Raw genomic sequence first — 20,930 nt, 5'->3', positions numbered from 1 at the left:
AAGGGATGAGCACGTACAGAAGAAAAATCCTAAACCAACCAAGAATATCAAAATATATAAGAGTATCACCATTCAAGAATCTAAATTTAAATTAAGACTAAGATTAAACCCCACAAATGTATTTCTTTTCAGCCCCACAAGCTGAAAAGAAATGAACTGTAAACTATGAAGTTTTAGTTCCAAATAAATTCCATTTTGGAAAAAAATGGCATTCATTAAGGATAATTGTCCAGTCAGCAACAGGACAACAGGAATTATACTAAAGCAGAAATGCAAAAGTAATAATTGATTCATCATTATTTAATGTTTAGAATGGAAAAGTAAATAGACATTTTGGTCATGTCAGACCAGGTGGTCTATGAAAGACAACAAACTGTAACCCAAGGAGTTTATAATGTGAGAGAAATGCAGCTAATTAAACAAACAAGGCAAAAATAAAGTGAGTAGATGTGGAACAACAAATTATGACCACAGCTGCTTTGATGTGACTACCTACTCATAACTGTTCATCTAGTCCCTTTTTTGGTATTAATATAGCTAAAAACACCTTTTCTGCTTTTTTTGTTCTGTTTCTTGCTTTTTTCTTTTAAGAAAATACTATTAATTGCCAAAGGAGTTGTGTATGGCAGGTAAGTGGGCCACAAACTATATTCTGAAAGCACTAGTGAAAATATGTATGTTTTTGAACTACTGACTTAACCAGCATATTTTTTTCTAAACTACTTTTTGTTTCAATAGTTTCTGTGTTTTACTGTTTCCTTCTCATTTTTTTCCCCCTGCGTGTCTCCTAGGAGCTGCCTGAGTCATATCCCACAAGGACTAGGCAGAGTTTCAGCTACTGTGGCTTCATCTCTAAGATTCTGTGAAGCAGGGAGTGTTCTTAATTAATTCCTCAGACACTCAGCAGATGGAAACTGCCACCTTTATCTAACGTCTATTGCTCCCTTCCACTTGCAGGCGTGAACAGCCCAGCTCCAAGCTGGCAGCCTTTCCCAGCAAAAGCATTTTCCCTGAAATAAGCCCCAGTGAAAGTGGCAGGACTCTACTGCACATAGTTCTGGCAAAAATAGCCTCTACACAAGAGAAAAAAAACAACAGTTTTCATCAAGGAAATATGTCAGCTCCTGAGGCATACACCTTCTTTCAGAGAGTGAACTAAGTGCTTCAGGAATAAAGTCAAGGTAATAGCAGGTTTGCATAGTTGGTGCTCTCACAGAAAACATATGCCAATCTCACCCTAGACCAGGACTAGTAAGTCAGCATTCCAAGCACAAGTGTTGTACAGAGGAGAGGCAGAGGTGCATCCAGTTGAGGTTTTACGCAGTGTTGGGGCTGAGGCTCCACTATTAACACCCCCTGTACTGAGACACACACATACAGCAAATGGATACATCACTCTTACTTCATTCATTTTCCAACAGGATAAAGAGATTAACTTGCTTGGCAAACAATATGATAGAAGTACATCAGCAAGCAGATCCTTTTCAGAAGGAATGGATTTATTTCTCCTCCAGCTGTTGAATAACTGGGGGAGGGGAGGTGGTGGCCTCCTTAAAAAGAGACAAAATTAACAACCAGCATTTACAAATGCAATATAGCCTGATTTGATCAATGTTTTCTCTTTATATGTTTGTTAATCGTTCAGTCCATAATTTTCCTAAAATGCTTGCTCAATACATTAACAAGTATGTGTCTCTATACATTCAATTACATGTAGAAAATTTCTATTGCTTGAATGGGGAGTCACAATGCCAAAAGCTCTCATAGCTTGCCATCTCTGAAGACAGAATCATACTTAATATTCAGTATAACTAGGCTTTTCATCTTAAACTGTAATTACTTTCCACTTCAGAACTACAGAATGAAGCATCTTCCTATACTTAAGCCTCTCACTTCATGGCCAGCTTGCAAAAATTAGGGAAAGAATATTGTTGATTTTCTCAAAGGAGTAAGATATTTGTTAACTGCCAAGAACAAACCATAGTCATTTGTATGTAGCATAAGGAGAGGCAGTATGAGAAACAACACGTGTTACTCTGCCCATATTGTGGAAAAATCACTGCAACTGAATGAAATCTCTGTTTATCACAAACTGAGCAATATGAAAAACTAGAATGGCCTCTAGGAAATTAGTGATATATACATATATACCCATTATTTAAAGAAAAGGTTCAGCAGAAACAGGTTTAAATGAAATTTGACAAAAAAAAAAAACCAATGCCTCTGACTGCGAGTTCTAATCATGACCAAGTATTCAGAGTCAAAAAAAAAGGCATCAGCGTTGCAGCTGAAATTGCAACTCACTGCAATTTCAACTCATTTTGATATACAAAGTAAAGTGACTGTCATTCCAACAGGTTTCCATACGTTTATTTATACATATGTATGTATTCCTGCTTTCTTGGTATCCTTCCACAGCAAGTCATTTTAACCATACCAGAGCAAGGAAGTAAGAAAAGGCAAGCAAATAGAAAATGCCTCTAAAGAGCCATTAATCACAACATTGCTTACTAAAGAAAGGAATGAAATAATTAATAAAAATAGTTTCAAATCCATGATCACTATTTTGATCAAAAGAATAAAAATCCTTACCTCTGCATTCTTATTCCTGGCTTCTCTCCTTGCTGCTTTTTCTTTTAGCCTTTTCTCCTAAAACAAATAAGATGCACAGTTTTAAAGTAAATTCCTGGGTGTTTGAGGTCTTTTATTCATATTTTAAGTTTAAAGTTGAGCCACCTAGATATTATAAATGCACACATGCAATACCAGTGGTATTCATCTCACGTTACTGATGAAACACAATAAAGATCTGGTTGACATATTACTCTCACTCTTGATAGAAATAAAAGTACAGGAATGATATAAACTCACATTTTATCTTCTCTGAGACTTGTTAAAGGAATGATGCAGCTAAGTATTTTGAGAAAGTTAGTACTTGTCTCTAAAAAAAGATAGTTAAAATGACACAGATTCAACTTTTCTTACTTCTAAATGGTTTAATATGAAATCAAATCCATTTAACAAAATAAAATGATCATTTCTTTAACTTTACAATTGCAAAAGCAACTGTTGAGTGAAAGCTAAAACATATTCTCTCTAGCTTTCATATCTCCATTATCAACAAACACTCTATAGTAGCCTTTGCTTTGTAACTACATCAATTCAGAAACCATAACATTTAAGTACCCTTCACTGGAGGGATTCTGCTGTAGGAAAATGAGCAAAATATAATGATAAAACTCATTCAATCTGCCTGTCAGATTCCTGAGCATACAAAAGCGGCCAAGATATTTAATTAAATTGCCATTTATTGCTGTTTTTTTGTTTTGTTGTTGTTATTGGGATTGTTTTCTCTTTTAAAATCAACTGAATGATTATCCATAACTTAGACTCTGTCAGGTCTTTGCAATTAAACAGACTTTAAATTACTTTTCTCATGAAATAAAGACAGAAATTTAAATGATAAAAACATGTCCCTTAGAAAAGCACACTGTTCCCTCTTTTACTTTTGTCTTGATATACTGACGACATTGGTATTGAAACTTGTTTATGTTAGCATAAAAACGGTTACAGAATATAACTCAGTTTCATTGAACAATGTAGGCCATTCCTAGCACCAGCACATTTAGAACTGAGTCCACATAAAATGAGACATTACTTTAACATCAGTCTAGGAGCAACACCTTAGCACAGAAGGCTGAAGACCTGTCACATTTTAGCTCACTCCACTACATCTCCAGTAGTCCTGGTGTCACATAACCACAATGACACTACCAAAGCACATTGATCAGTACCACACAAAGTTGCTTGGAAAAGCAGCGTGTTTGAGTGCAGATCTGGGAAAAAAAGATTTTCAAAATCAGTTTCTAAATTCAGGTTCTTTTCAGTCATTCGTGAACTACATTTCATTTTCTATTCTCTCAACTGCCCAAACTATGGAAGGGTTAAGCCTACTTTCAAGCTTACTCTTTCTGAGTAATCAACCTCTTCTCTCCAAATTAAAACTAAGCAGATAGAGTTCATCCCCCACACACAACACACTGCCAAAACTGCATGGAGTTTGTGTCTCTCTGCTTTATACAGTTCTTCAGTGCTGTGTGAAAAGCTCACTGTAACCTGATCTAGGCTGACTTGCAGGGGGGTTGGACTAGATGACCTCTAAAGGTCCCTTCCAACCCTACCATTCTAGGATTCTATGACTGATACAAACACCTGAGTATACTCAGAGCTACATGCCAGGGCCTTCAACACATGCTATGAAACAAAACAAAAACCCCATCAGGTACAAGACAGCAATTTAAAAAAAAATGCATTAAGACTACAAGAGCATCATATGGGGCAAAAGAAGCCACCAGGATGTAGTATGGACACAGGCAGTCTGCTCTCCAACGTTAGACTTCAGCATCACAATCTCTTGGTCATAACATGGTCATTCATGTTATGATTCTTTGTCTTTCAAGTCAAATTTATATTAATTTCTGATAATTTTTATTTACGTTCTTCTAATGGTTTTAGGTAAGTTTTCTACTTTCACACACTTTGTTTTTCAACGGTTTAGTTGTGCATTCTTTGCTCTTTGGGGTCACCATCGGGGTTCCCTCACTTTTTTGACAAAACTCTGATCCTTTTCAAACTTCACTGCTGAAAAGTGAAAGAGAACAGAGCTAGAAAGTAACACACTGAATATTACAAAGTAGGATAAAGGAGGTTTTAAACTGAATAGTCCAGAAAATTTTATATAGAAAAATTCAATGGTATATGAAAAGACAGTATCTTAACTACAGCCACAGGCTTACGCCAATATAGCAGCAAAGTTCCTGCTCAAGGGATTTACAACACAGCTCTGAACAGACAGCTGTGAAAGTGGGAGATTGACATAATGCCATAGACGAGGAGTACACCAGACAGCATTAATATAGTTTAGTCTCTAAAGAACAATAAAGACACAAAAAGACCCTGAAGTTTATAGGTCCAGAGACTGAAACAGGGAGTACAAAAGAAAAACAAGACAGAACAGCAATCAACAGGAGATGCCACAAAGGCTTTTTTTTTTTTTTTTGAGAGAGAGAGGGGATTTGTTTCCTTGTCAATGAAAGCTAAAAGCAGATCTTGCATAAGGTGCATCTGTGTTGGCACTGAGTTGGAACTAGGAGTGTATTTCAGAAGCCAATGTCCTAATCTGGCATGCTTCCACTGTGCTTCACACTACAAGACAACACTGGGCATTCACAGGGTCACAGAATCACTCCAACTGGGAGAAACATCAGGGTGTCTCTGGTCTAACAGCTCACAGCAGGGTCAGCTTTGAGCCAGGTCAAAATCCCAAGGTTAGAGACCGCAAAACATCTCTAGGTAACCAGCACCACCACCTATCTGTCCTCACATGAAAAAAAAATTCTCTTATATTCATGCTGAATCTCTTGTTTTAACTTATGGCCACTGTCTCTTGCCCTCTCACTCTGCACCACCATGAAGAGCCTGGCTCCATGACTTCTGTGTAGGCATTTGGAGCTGCTGCCCAGCTCCTCCAGCCTCTCCTCACAGAACACCACCTCAATGACCTCAGTTCCAGCCTGTCAATGCCTTCCAGTACTGAGGGTAGTGGTGCAGTGTAGGATGTCATGAATACTGAGCAGAGGACTGACTTCCTCTAAGTGATTCCGTTCAGAGCATCAGATAATAGCTTATATAGTGTAACATCACACAGCATGCAATCTAGTTCTCAGAACCAACTTCCTTACTATGCAATCTTTTCTTACTGGGCTGTTTTACTTGTTAATGTAGCAACAGTCATCATGCTTTAACTTAGATTTCAGTTCTGGAAAACAACCTTATTAAGGCACTGCTCAAATTTATACTGCTTCAAGCACACGTGTTCTTATATTCAGTGCTCTGAGCAAATAAATACTTTCCCCTGGTCAGGACCTTATTTTCTGTTACCTAGAGGACAATTGTATATTCTACTGTGCCAAGGTAATATCACCACATAACAGATACATTCCTATATGACCACATAAAACCCAGAAATTAATAACCTTGCCTTAGGTTACAAATGAATGCTACAGCACAGCCACAAGCACAGATCTCAAAGACTCAGGTGAGTATTTTAACTATGTTATCATTCATTTTCACATTGCTACTGCTAGGAAGAAATATGGGCACATGCAGAACAGACATGGACAACATACTGTAAGACAGTTGTAAAAAGTAATCAAAGTAGGCAAAGTTGAACCAAATAGTTTGGTATTGATTTATTTCACAAGAATAGACTCTGTTCATCTGCGAATAACATAACATCTATGAATTACATAACTATCTGTAATTACTAAGCTGTAACACAAGAAGAATGCCAGATTTTATCACTGTTCTATCAAGCTACAAATCACTACTTGTAAAAACAGCACATAATTTAGAAATTAAATGGATTTTTTATTTACTACAATTTACTAGGGCAGGAAAACAAAAGATTATGTTTCAAGGTATGAATACTTCATTACGTATGTTGTTAGCTGACAGCATTATAACTTCGTAACATAGCACCACGAGGCTGCCAGAGAAAACTCTAAAACATCACAATCTGATTAAATAGTCTTTCATCCACAATAGTGAGTCATTTTATAGTCATCTTCGACTGAGAATACCCCTCTTAATGGTTTCTTCAGTATAATGTTGAAGATTAAAGATCTTTTGGAAAAACAATGATCCTTCTTAAAATGAAAACTTGCATAAAATAACTTTATTTTTTTAGGTGAATATGGCTTGTAAGCTTAATATGAACTTTCCTTGCAAAATAGTTCATGATGAAGAGCAAAACTATTCAGAAAGGATTTTCTTTTGCATTTATTTTGAATAGTCCTCCTTTTAGCCCATACAGCATCTTCTTCACAGCTGAAAGACCTAGTCGTGTCCTTTCTAGGCTATCAAGAATGAGGATGAGAAAGAAATTTAGTCAAAAAATCAATGCAATGATTCATTGTAGTTTAACTCCTGGGAAAGTGCTTCCAGCCCCTTAGACCAAAAGCAAGCAATTTCACCTTAAAGGCAGCACTGAGAGCACTGTTTTATCATATTAGATGAGCAGAATGGTGTATGCAGGTTTTGAACAGCAGCTAAATGTATATTATATCTAGATGTCATGTAAGGAGCAGTTTGGATAGATGAAGAATCACAGCTTCTTGGATTTATGAGACAGGACAGGTGATGGGATCAATCTAGCACAACACAAGCTGTAGGACTGAATATCTGAATTAATCTACTACAGTGGTCATATCCTGGTTTAGAAGAAAGTTCTATCCTGATTTTAAAGCATTTCACTGCGGATCAGTACACCACAATCTTTCAAAATTAGCTGTGTTACTAGTAACTGTTGTTACTAGTCAGAGTTTCTGTGTCCTGATTTTTAAACGCTGCCTAAACTGTCTTAACTGGTCTCCTGGCCAGTTTGAAGGAACCCCTGTTATCAAAGTTAAGGTCCTTATATAGATAATGCTTATTATGCTTTCTATTAACTTTCTATTTTGTTAAGTGAAGAAAATGAAGTCCAGATGTTAGGAATATGTGAAGGATGCATATATAGACTGATTAAACCCCAAGATTTTAGTTATTAAAACAATTTTTTAAAAAAATCTGTCAATTTTAAAAGCTGGAATATCTTCCCTGCCCACATCTCACCCCAGGAAATCCCCTCTGCCTTTGACTCTCTTCTTTCTACAGTTGATTAAGAGTTAATTTCATCCAAGCAGTCAAGTATGATTTAAAAAAAAAACAACAAGGTTTATTGCCACATACTATGAACAGCTTTATTTCATATAATAATTTTTCTTTCATGTTTTCAATTGGTAAACAATTTGTACAATAAAGTCTCATTTCTTTCTCTTTAAGAACTTGTACAGAGGTCATAACTGCTCAGGCATATGCTAAACACATTTCTTTAAATATACTGCAGTTTTGCCTGACTAAAATTTCATTGACTACTTCTACTTGTCTACCTAAAGGCAATAGTCTCACTCAACAGAACTAATGCACCTTACAGCATATTTAGCCCCAAAAGCATTAAAAAGGCCTATGGAAAACCTATATCCTGTAAAAAATCCATGTTTATCTGAGTCATCTGAGCTCTTTTAATTTAAATGCTCAAGAACTCCCACAGGTTTTGATCAAAGATTTTAACACTGTGTTTACATAGCAATGCCATAATTTGAAGCTGCCAATCAATTCTACATAAACAGCTGAAGTAACGATCTACCACAAAAGAGATCTTAAGAGGTGGATGGCGTTTGAAAGAAATCGCTCTGGAAAAGTTGCTGGGAAAAACTCAGCTGTCTTGCAAAAACATATCTTAGTTGATACCAGTATCTAATATTATTTCTATGTGTTTCACTACCTTTTGCTATTTTAGTGGGACATATTTAAGGACAGTCAGGTGTCTTACAGAAAATACACACACATATGTTCAAAGTTCACAGCACCTCTCATACACTGGCATCATTGTATTCAAGATCTGGTTTCCATCCAAATTTAAAGCACAAGTGTAATTCAAAAAGTGAGTTAAATGGCACTGAGGTATCCTACATTTGTCTTCTCTCAAACTTCACACCAAATTTGTTCCGCTTACCTGCAAAATGTGTTTTTAATTAGCTTGTAAGTAACTCGGTATCTGAAAATCTTGCTCTAATAAATGCAGCACCAGCCCAAAAAGCAAGATTACTAAGTTCTAGTTACACAATAAACACCCGCATGAGCAAACACAGAATCAAACTGTGTCCACTTCCATGGTGGTTTTGCTCTGCATAGGTGGATTGAAAACATCCTACTATTAGTAAGAACCATTTATTAACTATTTAAAAATAAACAGAATGGTGGAAGACTGAATACACATTGAGTAAGAAAACTCTGTTTCAGCAGTCACTTTTCGGCTACTGCTACATTTGATATTGCAATGGGGTTTAATATCTCTCTTATTATAGATATTAGCAAGTTATCTGTGTGTAAATAGTGCTCCAACCACCAAATCAAACAAATATTCAACTGAAAGATAAAATTGAATCAACTTATTAGTATTTTTTTTAATCTGGAAATTAAGTACAAAATTGGTTACTATTAAACAAACAAATCTTAATATCTTAAGGGAAGAAAGGAAAAGCTTTTTTATTACTTTGGGGTTTTTTGTTGTTTTTTTTTTTAATTTCTTGATCTTTGATTCTAGAAATCTATTAAATAAAATCTTCAAGCAACAAACTACATAAACATAACCATGTAAAACTAATTTGTAGAGCTGATAGTAGATCTGATGTTTACCATATAGGTAGGGAAATGCACAGATGTCAACAAAGCTGGTGAAGGGTCTAGAGAATTAGTCTGATGAGGAGCATCTGAGGGAGCTGGGGATGTTTAGCCTAGAGAAGAGGAAGCTGAGAGGAGACATGATCACACTCTACAACTACCTGAAAGGAGGCTGTAGAGAGGTGGGAGTTGGTGTCTTTTCAAGCAATAAGTGATAGCACAAGAGGAAATGAGCTCAAGTTGCACCAGGGGAGGTTTACATTGGACATTAGGAAGCACTTTTTCACCAAGAGGGTTATTAAGCATTGGAACGGGCTGCCCAGGGAGGTGGTGGAGTCACCATCTCTGGAGATATTCAAAAGATGCACAGATGAGTGCTGAGGGATACGGTTTAGTTTACTGATAGGCCTAGCAGTGTGAGGTTAGTGGTTGGACTTGATGATCTTAAAGATCTTTTCCAACCATCATGATTCTATGTTTCTATGATCAGATCTGACAGAAGGCAGAAAATACCTACAGCTATCTGCAGCCACTCATGCAGACAGAGGTACTCATTAGTACCCAAGGCTTCAGTGACGGAAGCATGCAGCTCTCACCAGAAGCTGCTAGGTTGCCTCAAAAACCCATGACAGGCAGAGGTGAGCATTTTGGGCACTTGTGCTGTTACATCCTCTGGTAGGACAAGTAGCCTGGCCTCAGAGCTCCCTTACAGCATTCAGGCAGCAACTCCACCTCTGCTGCAATTAACCCTGCACTACTTCAGCCCCCATCCACAGCTACATTTTTCTGGCATTCATCTGAATAGGGTGTATACAAACAACTTACAGATATTTTGTTTTCTTATTCTTCACATCAACAAGATGAGGCTAAGAATGCTGATTTTGCTGGAAAACTCTTAGCAAACATTCAAGGGCACTTGAAGCTTTAAGTGTAGCCCATCCAGCTGTTCAAGTGAAAGAAATGTCAACAACGAGCAAGCTCTTGCCTTTACCAGTAGCACAGGACCAGATGGATGCTGCTGCTAAGACTGAAAAGGGATACTTGTCAACTCACTTGTCAGTGTCCATTCCCTTTATCTTAATAGCTCTGCACTTAGAACATAAAACAACCTGCATTGCCTGCACACAATAGCTACAAGAAAGCCTGCATAGGCTAACAAAATAATACTCTCTTGATTTAATTTACACATCTCTACATCTCTAATACTTTTCTCCTCTGTATTCAGCTAAATGCCCCTCTCGGCAGCAACCTACTTTCCTTTATATTTTTCTCCTACACTGGCACATACTTTATGTGAAAGAATTTTATTATCCACACTCAGGACCACATTAAACCAACTACACTATTATACTGAAATCTGACAAATTTCACCTCAAATTGAAAGACTATTCAAGTGTTTTACTTAATAAAGAACATAATACTTCACTGAGATATTTTTTTCCCCTTCAGATTATTTCATTTGAAATACGATGCAATCTCTCTTCAGAATTAATGTATCGACTGATTTCAAACTGCAAATACTATTTTTCATGGGTGCGTAGATCTTCAACACACTGAAGGGTTTGCACTGTATAGCATCTATTTTTGGTTTTATTAATTGGATTTCTTTTTTTTAATCATGAGTAAAAATGTTATAAAATAAAGATAATCCCTGTGGGGTCTTTTCTGTTTCATGAACTTTTATATACAGTATTCAATTATATATTACAATATGGTACAAGTACTTGTAGTATTACTTTGTAAAACTATAAACCAAAGTTGCTGGGACAACTCAGGGAGAAAGTAGCCATCTATGAGAGGTGGAAACAGGGCCAGTGCTATTCTGGGATGCATCAAGAAGAATGTGGCCAGCAGGTCAAGGGAGGTTCTGCTCCCCCTCTACTCTGCCCTGGTGAGGCCTCATCTGGAGTCCTGTGTCCAGTTCTGGGCTCCTCAGCTCAAGAGGGGCAGAGAACTTCTGGAGAGGCCACCAAGATTATCAGGGGACTGGAGCATCTTTCATATGAGGAAAGGTTGAGGGAACTGGGGCTGTTTAGTCTAGAGGAGACTGGGAGGGAAGGTCATTGATATTTACAAAGATCTAAAGGGTGGGTGTTAGGAGGTTGGGGCATCCCTATTTTTTTAATTGTATCTAGGTAATGGGATGAAGCTGGAACACAAAAAGTTCCACTTAAATGCAAGAAAAAAATATTTCACTGTTCAGGTGAGGGAGCCCTGGCACAGGCTGCCCAGAGAGGGTGTGGAGTCTCCTTCCTAGGAGGTCTACGAGACCTGCCTGGACATGTTCCTATGCAACCTGATCTAGGCGAACCTGCTTCAGAAAGAGGATTAGACTAGATGTTCTCTAAAGGTTCCTTTCAATACCTACCATTCTGTGATTCTATGATTGATAAATATATGGATAAATAATAAATTGAACATCAAATACACTAATCCTAATGAGCAGTACAGCAGACCATTACAAGAGTCCTTAACTCTTAGTCGCTGATAGATGAACACTACAGAAACCACACAAGCACAGCCTTTAGAAGGTTCAAGCAGAACTTCATAACTGACAAGAACAAGAGAAATAAGGTTATCTATGTTTATTAATCTCGTGGGGAACAGTAAACTTATTGGGGAATATTTGAAAGGCACTGTGAGACTGTGCCAAAAGGCCAGATCTGGAAAAACCCTGGGTTAAGGCCACTAACTATGTAAAGGCCCTGTGCTGTGGGTACAGACAATGGACATATTTAGGGCCCATGTAACCATTTAAGTGGATCTGTAAATGTACATGTGCTTGTAAATCAAGTGAGAGAAAGTATTGATAGTGCTGCTAGCAAAAGTCAAGGCTGATGAGCCAATAAAAATAAGCTTGTGCTGCCTGTGCTCTTCACGTTTATGCAAGTGCTGCCAGTATTTATCTTCTCTGTCTCTTTTGCCTCTGTGGTTATCCATCCGTGTGTGTATTGTGTGTGTACATATGTGCAACACATGCACAACCTTGTGCGGCTGAGTCTGTAATCTGGAACAGCAGCAGCCTCCACTTAACTGACCTGCAGAAGAAATCTCCTAAGTAAAATCCAATTTGGCTTCCCTTACCAATCTGTAATCTTATATTTTCACAAATTAATTTTAATCAGAAAGTTATTCAATCATAGAATCATAGAATGGTAGGGGTTGGAAGAGACCTAGATCAGGTCGCATAGGAATGTGTCCAAGTGGTCTTGAAGACCTCTAGAGAAGGAGACTCCACATCCTCCCTGGGCAGCCTGTGCCAGGGCACACCCTTAAAGTGAAATAATTTTTTCTTATGTTTAAATGGAACTTTTTGTGTTCCAGCTTCATCTCATTACCCCTTGTCCTGTTGCTAGATACCATCGAAAAAAAGGGATGTCCCAACCTCCTGACACCCACAATTTAGATATTTGTAAATATTAATGACCTTCCCTCCCAGTCTCCTCTTCTCTAGCCTAAAGAATAAATTAAGGGTTAAGTACATCCTTCCTGAAACTGCAATTTACTTATTTTATAAAAGTCTCTCTATAAAGCCTTGGAAAGAGTAAAGTAATAATATTTTTGGAACACTAATAAACAGTGAAATATCATCATGCTTCCTCCTCATTAAAACTATCCACTTTTCCATTAACATATGCATTTAGGGAAGGGGAGACAAATTGAACAGAGGTACTTTGTTTCAATATAGTTTCTAAAATAGTTCTCTATGTTTTACTGAATTAAGAAGAGCATGAACAAAACAAAGAGCAGGTAACTCCAGACTTAAGGTGTTACAAATTAGCACCATTTCAGTAGCAAGTGCCACAAAATACCTCCAGTTTCCTCCCAGCGACAGCTGTATCACAAGGAGATTCTGCAAAGAGTCTCAAAAATACAAAACATATATTACACTGAAGATACGACTTGCAGTACAAGGGTTGTAGTGCAGCATCTTCTGCAAGATCCTCCCTTGTGACCTGAAGCCTAACTATAGCCCTACCTCTACAACCATGATTGGTTAACATCTTTCAGGAAGATACAGAACCACTGCACCTTGCTGCATCACGCCCCTGAAGACAGCCTCAGCTTTTTTGCTACTAATACCTCCCAAATAAAATTTAAAAAGATACTTCTAGCTACCTTCTCACATTGATCATCTCAAGTTCATAGCATATTTTACTTGCTGAAAAGTGAGGTAAGAAATAAGGCTCCTGTTCATTTTTTCCTTCAGCACAAATGGACATTTTTCTGGGTTAGTATACAGAAAGAGTTTATTAAGAAGGGAGATGAATCCCTCTCTGCCACTATTTTCCTCCTAACAACGGTGCATTTTCCATTGAAAACTTGAAAAATGGAGTGCAAAAACATGTTCTGAATACTTTATTCATTTTTCCCTTTATTGCTGTTTTTAACATTTTGCACATTTCAAAAGAGCTCAAATCTATACTTCTCGCTGGGCTGTCATTTATCCATTAATGCGGAATTCTTTTCACATCATCTTCATCAGCGTTACTGCCCTTTCCCTTGTGCTCAATAGCTAAAATTTACTTTGCTGTTAAAACTTAAATAAGTATTAATTACATTCACAATTATACTTCAGATTTTTATTTTTATCCATCTGATTTTCAATATTTCCCCATTTGCAGAGGAAGGAGAAGATAACAAAATATGAGACTCATGAAGGAAACCTAATTATATGGAGATGCTCTGCAAGTTTCCACAAGCCTTTAGGCACTGTAACACACAGTTCATCTAATCCACTCATCTAACGAATGCACCGAAACATTTTTCTGATAATACTGAAAACTGTGCTCATTTAAATGACATTCACAAATGGATTTAAAAGCAGTGGCCTGTGGATCCTTTCTGAATAGTTTTGCTCTTCATCATGAACTATTTTGCAAGGAAAGTTCATATTAAGCTTACAAGCCATATTCACCTAAAAAAATAAAGTTATTTTATGCAAGTTTTCATTTTAAGAAGGATCATTGTTTTTCCAAAAGATCTTTAATCTTCAACATTATACTGAAGAAACCATTAAGAGGGGTATTCTCAGTCGAAGATGACTATAAAATGATATGATATATAAAAATACTGCATTTTCCACATCCCTTCACAATCTAAATCAAAATCTGAACCATGTGTGAGATAAAAAATTGGATAATATGTGCTTCCATAGTCTTCCATAAATTCTTTTGTTATTCTAAGTCACCATTTTAAAGCCAGAGTGGAGACTTCACATACTAGCCTACATTCAGCTTCAGAAGACTCTTTCATTACTGACATACCTAACCATGTAGCAGACAGCTTACACTGGGTTATACACAACAAAAGCACATATGTCTCTAATGGTCTTCTAATCTATCTACATAACAACTTAAATAGATTTAGCATGTTTCAAAAACTGATTTAAAGACAAAAATAGAAACTGCCAAACATACAAACTAGGAAACTACACAAGCATTAGCTGCAGTAGGAAGAAAAGGAATTAAGAAGGAAATATCAATCAAGATACAGACATTTAAAACTTGCTGGAAGTGAAGGAACAGGAGTTAATTAAATTTAGAAAAAAGTTAAGCAAAGACCTTAAATAAATATGAATCAAAAGTACAGAGGAAAAAATTAACCATTTTTTTCAAAAAGCTAGCAAAAAGAGAGTTTTAGGAGAATTCTGTAACCAAGATGGAAAACCTTGTGTGTCTGTTAATGTCTATCATTTGCTGTTAGAAAAGATGTGAAATGGACAAAGACCTACTGTACTCTGCTTGTAGGAAGGAAATTAAAAGAACAAGAATGAAATAATTTGTGTTACTGCAGAAAGGAAAGCTCAGATGACAGAGTGTGCTATGTCATGGGGTATTATGGCTGATAGTGAAGTTTGTAGGATTTTAAGAGAAGCAATGACAGTCACACTTAACACAAGAGGTTCCGAAAAAACATAAGGAAGAATTTCTGCAGAGGGAGGGTGAGGGAGCACTGGCACAGGCTGTCCAGATGGGTTGTTGAGTCTCTGTCTCTGGGGACATTCAAAACCCACCTGGACGAGTTCCTGTGTGACTTCCAGCCCTCGAGATTCTGTGATTCTATGATATAAAATATATCCTAGTTCTTGACACACTACTATCCATTTCTTTTATTTCATTTCATAAAAGGTAATAATTAGGTGTAATGTGAAAAACACTCATGAAGTTAGGTAGGTTGTAAGAAACCTGACACTTTCATAATTACCAAAAAAAAATTTCCCATAATATTGATGATGTGGCCAGCCTTGTTCATTTTGCCTTCCTCACTTCTGAATAGAGGCATTCTTTTTTCCTAGTATCTCCACAGTTGAAATGGGGTTTTTTTAAATGCATGTAAATATCTGATCAATGTCATTGGTTGTTCTCAGCATTACAACAATGAAGCTCTGCTAACAGACCAACTGATGCAGTATTTAATCACTGCAATATAATGCCAAAAATACAACAGCATTACTCAAAGTACATGAATTTCCTAGTCAATAGCGGAATGATTGGAAAGGCATACATAAATGTCTCCTTCCTTGTTTATTAAGCTGCATCCTTGAAATCCGCACTGCTTTCTTCAAAATTGACTATAATTTCACTTATAGCACAGGAAACTTTATTTGCAGCTACTTTCCTATCCAACATTTCACTAAAGAAGAAATGAGATTTTCTATAGATGTTAAACGAATGTAATGGCAATATAGCAGTAAACTTTCAAATTGCATGTGTGAAGTCTGTTTTGACTTAAACTGGAATACTTCAGTGCCCAAACATAATGTAGATCTTTCACAAATCCCTTCCAAATTATTTTGTTCAAATTCAAATCTTAACAGACACTAGAACAACTAGTTCCAATCACCAGCAAATCAGTAAATAAAGTCAAATTGCATAAAGTCAGCATTTGCAGAGCAGGGCAATAAAACAACACTTGGAAATTAGAAGCTTTGAGTATAAGGCAGGTCTTAAAGAACACACAGATCCAGGATCTCGTGTTTATCCATTATCTAGAGAAACCAAACCATTCTCACAATGACTAACACAGACATCCAGCTGTGTTCCATATTACTGGTACATGACAAGGTCGGAAAATTCTGCTTTGGTACACAACAAGAAACACGGAGCAGTTTTGAAAACTTACGGTCTACAGTTTAAAGACTTTTAAATGCCAGAAAGAAGCCAGACTGCAGATAGTGAAGTCTTCAAATAACAGCCAAAATGGTATGACACTATTTGAATAATTCATTAAATAAATTCTGTTAGCCCTAAAAACACCGATGCAAAAAGTTTGCACTTTTGCCTACTGAAATATAATACTGAATGTCGAGCAAGTGGTAGTCTGAAGATACTTCACAGGCACTCTTTCATTTCCCCTTCTCCTTTCCCCTAAACATCTTCACCCTTTGTTAGAGCACGTATGCCAAACAACACCTTTCTGTGAAACAAACCTTTCCACTGAACACTGCTTAGAAAAAATGACGAATTCTGAAGTTGAAAATAAAGCTCCATTATTACCAACAACTGGTATTGCAGAAGGCTTTGTATTATCCATCTACCTAGGTCAATATAGTCTTCCTGTGTGCAATGTAGTCCTGAAAAAGCCAATGAATTTAAATAAACTAATACTAGTCTTATTTCACACATACATTTAAGTATCTTTCTTCTCCGATCAATTCATTTCACAGTATCTATTTCAGCACTTCAGTTATTCAGAAGAAATCAACTTACCCTGTGTTTTTCCTTTACTTTCTTCCTGTATTCTTCTTTGTCAAACTTGTCTTCTTCCCTCAGTATCTCTTTTGCTTTATCTAAGTTGATACCACTGGCATCGTCGTCTTCATCTGCTTTCGCCAAACTGGATTTTTGCACAGGTGGCCACTGCTGCACTAACTGAATTACACATATTAACAAGAAAAATAACAGTTAGAATAACTTTTTTCCACATCAAAAGGTTTGATACCCTAAATATCCCAAAACATTATTTTTCTAGACTAAATAAAAAAGCCACTTGCAAAGGAAACAAATAAAACTTTTGCACAATACAAACTCAGATACTTTGCTTAATATCACAGCTCAGTCAAAAATGAGTGTTTGAAAATAATGTCTCCATTACACCATATTACTCTTTAATGGATTCACTTGAACTTCTTCCACTATTTTTCTCCTTCCCTACTGGAAAAAAATAACTTACAATCCTGCTAGTCATTCGGGGAGAAAAATATCCGCTTTCAAGAAATTACTCTCTAAAATATACACAACAGAACAAAACACAAGTAAATCTAACCAGTACATTTTCATGTAAATCATCACTATTCCAACATACTAACTGAGAGAAAAATGAGATAAGCCTTCATCACTCAGTATACAGAAAATCCATGTCTGTAGGTTCATATTTTTGGTGGAAGCAAAGCACACAGATGTGGAGGGTTTTATTGGCTATCATACAAAAATTTAATTGGAAATGTCTGATAATGAAAGTTTGACTTCTGGATAATATGCTGAACACATCCAGCTTCCCTTAACTGTCTGAAATTGCAAGCTAAGATGCAGTGTAAATATTCACCAAAAAATATCCTCATGTGTCTTCTGACTAAAACTGTCTGAAGATCTCATTTACAGTGAATAGGGCAAACTCTAAAACCTTTTAAATTTTGTCAAATATCAGTCGTTATGTGGCTTTCCTCCCTTCACTTGCAATTTAAAATGCTTTTTTTATTTGGCCACAACAGTAAATGATATATTTGTAGAGATCAGCTCTCTTTCAGTTTATGCCTTACTGAAATTAATCTAGAGTTAAAAATAGTCTACTTTTTTCTTAATGCTGGAAACAGAAAAATAACATCACAGCATCTGAATCTGCAAAGCCAAATGTTAGAAATGTATACGGAGCATGGAGACTTGCTAGTGAGGTTATCACCACAATGAACAGCTAGAGTGACTAGCATCCACAATAGTTCCTTTCAGTATAAAATCAATACATTTTTCCAGGGGCTATTAAAAGATCAAACTAAATTTCTGGCAAATTTAAATGCACTGCTACACCAGCAGCAGTAGGCAAAAATATATTACTTCCTTAGCTTTCCTAACAAAATTTTTCATCTAGAAATATTGAATACTGGAAAGAAAGCCAGGGACTGAAGACTTAGAGGTAGCTCTCATATATATTTTAATATATATAATTTATATATAATATAATATTAAAATATATATAAAAAATAGATATTTTAATATATATACCTCAGGAGGTTGGGGTAGCCCTTTTTTCTACAGTAGCTAGCAACAAGCAAGGGGTAATGGGATACAGCTGGAACACAGAAAGTTCCATTTAAATATAAGAAAAAACTATTTCACTGTGTGAGTGACAGGGCAGTGGCACAGGCTGCCCAGAGGGATTGTGGAGTCTCCTTCCTTGGAGGTCTTCAAGACCCACCAGGACATATTCCTATGCGACCTGATCTAGGTTGACCTGCTTCTGTAGGGGAATTGGACTAGATGACCTCTAATGGTCCCTTCCAACCCCTACCATTCTATGATTCTATGATAAACATACAAAGGTAAAAATAGGTGAGTACTCAGCATTCCTCTTTTTTGAATTAGAATCGAATACTAAATGGAAGCTGAGCAGTTCTGCAAATCTTAAACCAATTACAGAAACCAAATACTTCTGAAAAATGCATCTTTTATACAGATGTAAAGTAGAAGTATTTTTGTGTTTGTAGAAACTACAAATTCAGTTCCCATCAAAATACAGTTATTTTGAATTATCTTACCTCTCCATCTTCAGTAAAAACTATTTTTGTGTTGACTTTAAATTTCTTCTTCAAGATTTTTTTGGCTTCTTGGGTTTTAGTTGCCTTTTTCTTCATTTTTGATTTTGATGTGTTCTGCATAAAAGAAAATCAGATTTCTTATAGGTATTTTTTCTAATCACAGAGTTTATGGCTTCAGACTCTCATAAAAGCAATTAGATGTATTAAAACGTAATGTCTAAAACATGTGAGTAATAGTACTTTCTATTAAAAATTAGCTAATGGATCTTTTCATAAAAGTGTTTCAAGCAAGCTGTATCATAAGGAACTCATTTATAGTGATAACAACTCAGCATAACCAAAATGCTGTCAGCAGTAGGACACCTGACTCATCCAAATGGCACTAACGTGTTAGGACAAGGACACTAGATTTACCAGCTTATACTGTTAGCAAGCCTAATCAGACAAGAAATCCAGTATAACTGACTGAAGCCATTAGCTACAACTGATCAGATACCACTTCCATCTCACTTGTCACCACACTGTCTCCAGGCAGTGCAGTGCACCAGTCTGAGTTATTTCTGTGTTGTTGAAAGGTGCAAGTGACTGTGCAAGAATCTTCCTATTTCATAACTCTTGTCCCTTGCAGTCCCATTAGGGTGCAGAACATCAGTGCTAGGAAATGTTTACCAGCTCAGTATCAAAGTATGTTTAAAATCGAAGTTATCAGCACCACAGGAAACAAGCCATTGTGAAACCAAGTGCTAAAGACACCAGGGAAACTAATAAATGAGTCAGCATGTGAGAAAGCCATGGTTAGACCACTGATTTATATTACACAGAGGCAGACAGCCGTCAAAATTCCTTGTCTTAATTTCTTACAGATTCTGCAAAAGCAACATCAATATTTCTCATAAGCAGAAAGTGAAATTCAGATATTAAGACCCTTTGCAACAGACTGAGGTGGTTGTTTCCTGGCTACCACTGAGAAAGTAACACTGACCAGAGAAAGAAAACGTTATCAGCAATACACTATCCTTGTACAAAACACACTGATATTGAAGTTAAACGTATTTTTTGTGTTTGCAATCTTGCTGTGAGAAAGAAGAGGTGAAGAGATCACTTCTATTTTTGACAGATGGGGGATTTCTTCAAGGTATTTGCATTTTGGAGGTAGTTTCCAACACTAGGAGCAACATTGAAAATACTTCAGTAAAAAGCAGTGGAAAATAAATTCCCACATCCAAGGATAGCGTGCATAGATTTCAGAGCCACCTATCTCGTAACAACATCATGGAATAAAAAATGTGGAGATTCCAAACATTCAGCTCTTAAGAGACCTCTCCTTTCAAGAACAAAGGCCATTATGTGTTCAGGCATCTAATGGGACACAATATACACAAGACAGCAATTTAAGCAATAACTGCCACTGCAGAAAGTATTTTCTAGCAAAAGATATTCTGCAGGAATATGTAGCGATTCCATGGGAGAAGATCCATAACTTATTTATTATCCAGAAGACTGCAAAAGCTCCACTATTCAGAAAAAGAGATTGAAAAACAGCAACTAAACTGTCTAAACTTCTGATAAATAATAGTAAGTGGTCCAAGCAACTTGCGAGAGGAAAAATTGAACTACTTTTTCTCACTTTCTTTTTTATTTTCTTCATTTTAATCAGTTTCATCTTCTCTACCAAATCCACTATAAAAGAAAGCAAAAAAAATTAAATCAGAAAGCCACTGTCATTATGGTCAGCACACTAATGCACTGAAATATGAACTATAAAAGAGAAAAATTAGAGTCTTCCTAGCAGGAAAAATGGTTTGTGACAGCTACTGTGCTGTGTTATTGAGTAATGACCATATCTATAATAGAAAATTGTAACTGTAGCAGCATTTATGTCCTCAGTATTATT

The 20,930-nt window shown here is 36.5% G+C and overlaps 1 protein-coding gene across 1 annotated transcript in view; it reads right to left on the bottom strand.

Annotated features, from left to right (window-relative positions):
* Positions 1-20,930, bottom strand: part of DDX10 (DEAD-box helicase 10) — a 172,810-nt gene that overhangs the window by 45,392 nt on the left and 106,488 nt on the right. Inside the window, exons 14-16 of the mRNA XM_062020406.1 lie at positions 19,037-19,150; positions 16,995-17,156; positions 2,593-2,649 (exon numbers count right to left, since the gene is read on the bottom strand). Of these exons, the coding sequence (XP_061876390.1) occupies positions 2,593-2,649; positions 16,995-17,156; positions 19,037-19,150 (333 nt within the window). The remainder of the gene's footprint in view (positions 1-2,592; positions 2,650-16,994; positions 17,157-19,036; positions 19,151-20,930) is intronic.

This window comes from Colius striatus, chromosome 1, assembly GCF_028858725.1.
Source record: "Colius striatus isolate bColStr4 chromosome 1, bColStr4.1.hap1, whole genome shotgun sequence".
NCBI classification, from domain to species: domain Eukaryota; kingdom Metazoa; phylum Chordata; class Aves; order Coliiformes; family Coliidae; genus Colius; species Colius striatus.
Note: the sequence above shows the minus strand (reverse complement) of the source record. Positions and strands in the feature narration are given on the sequence as shown.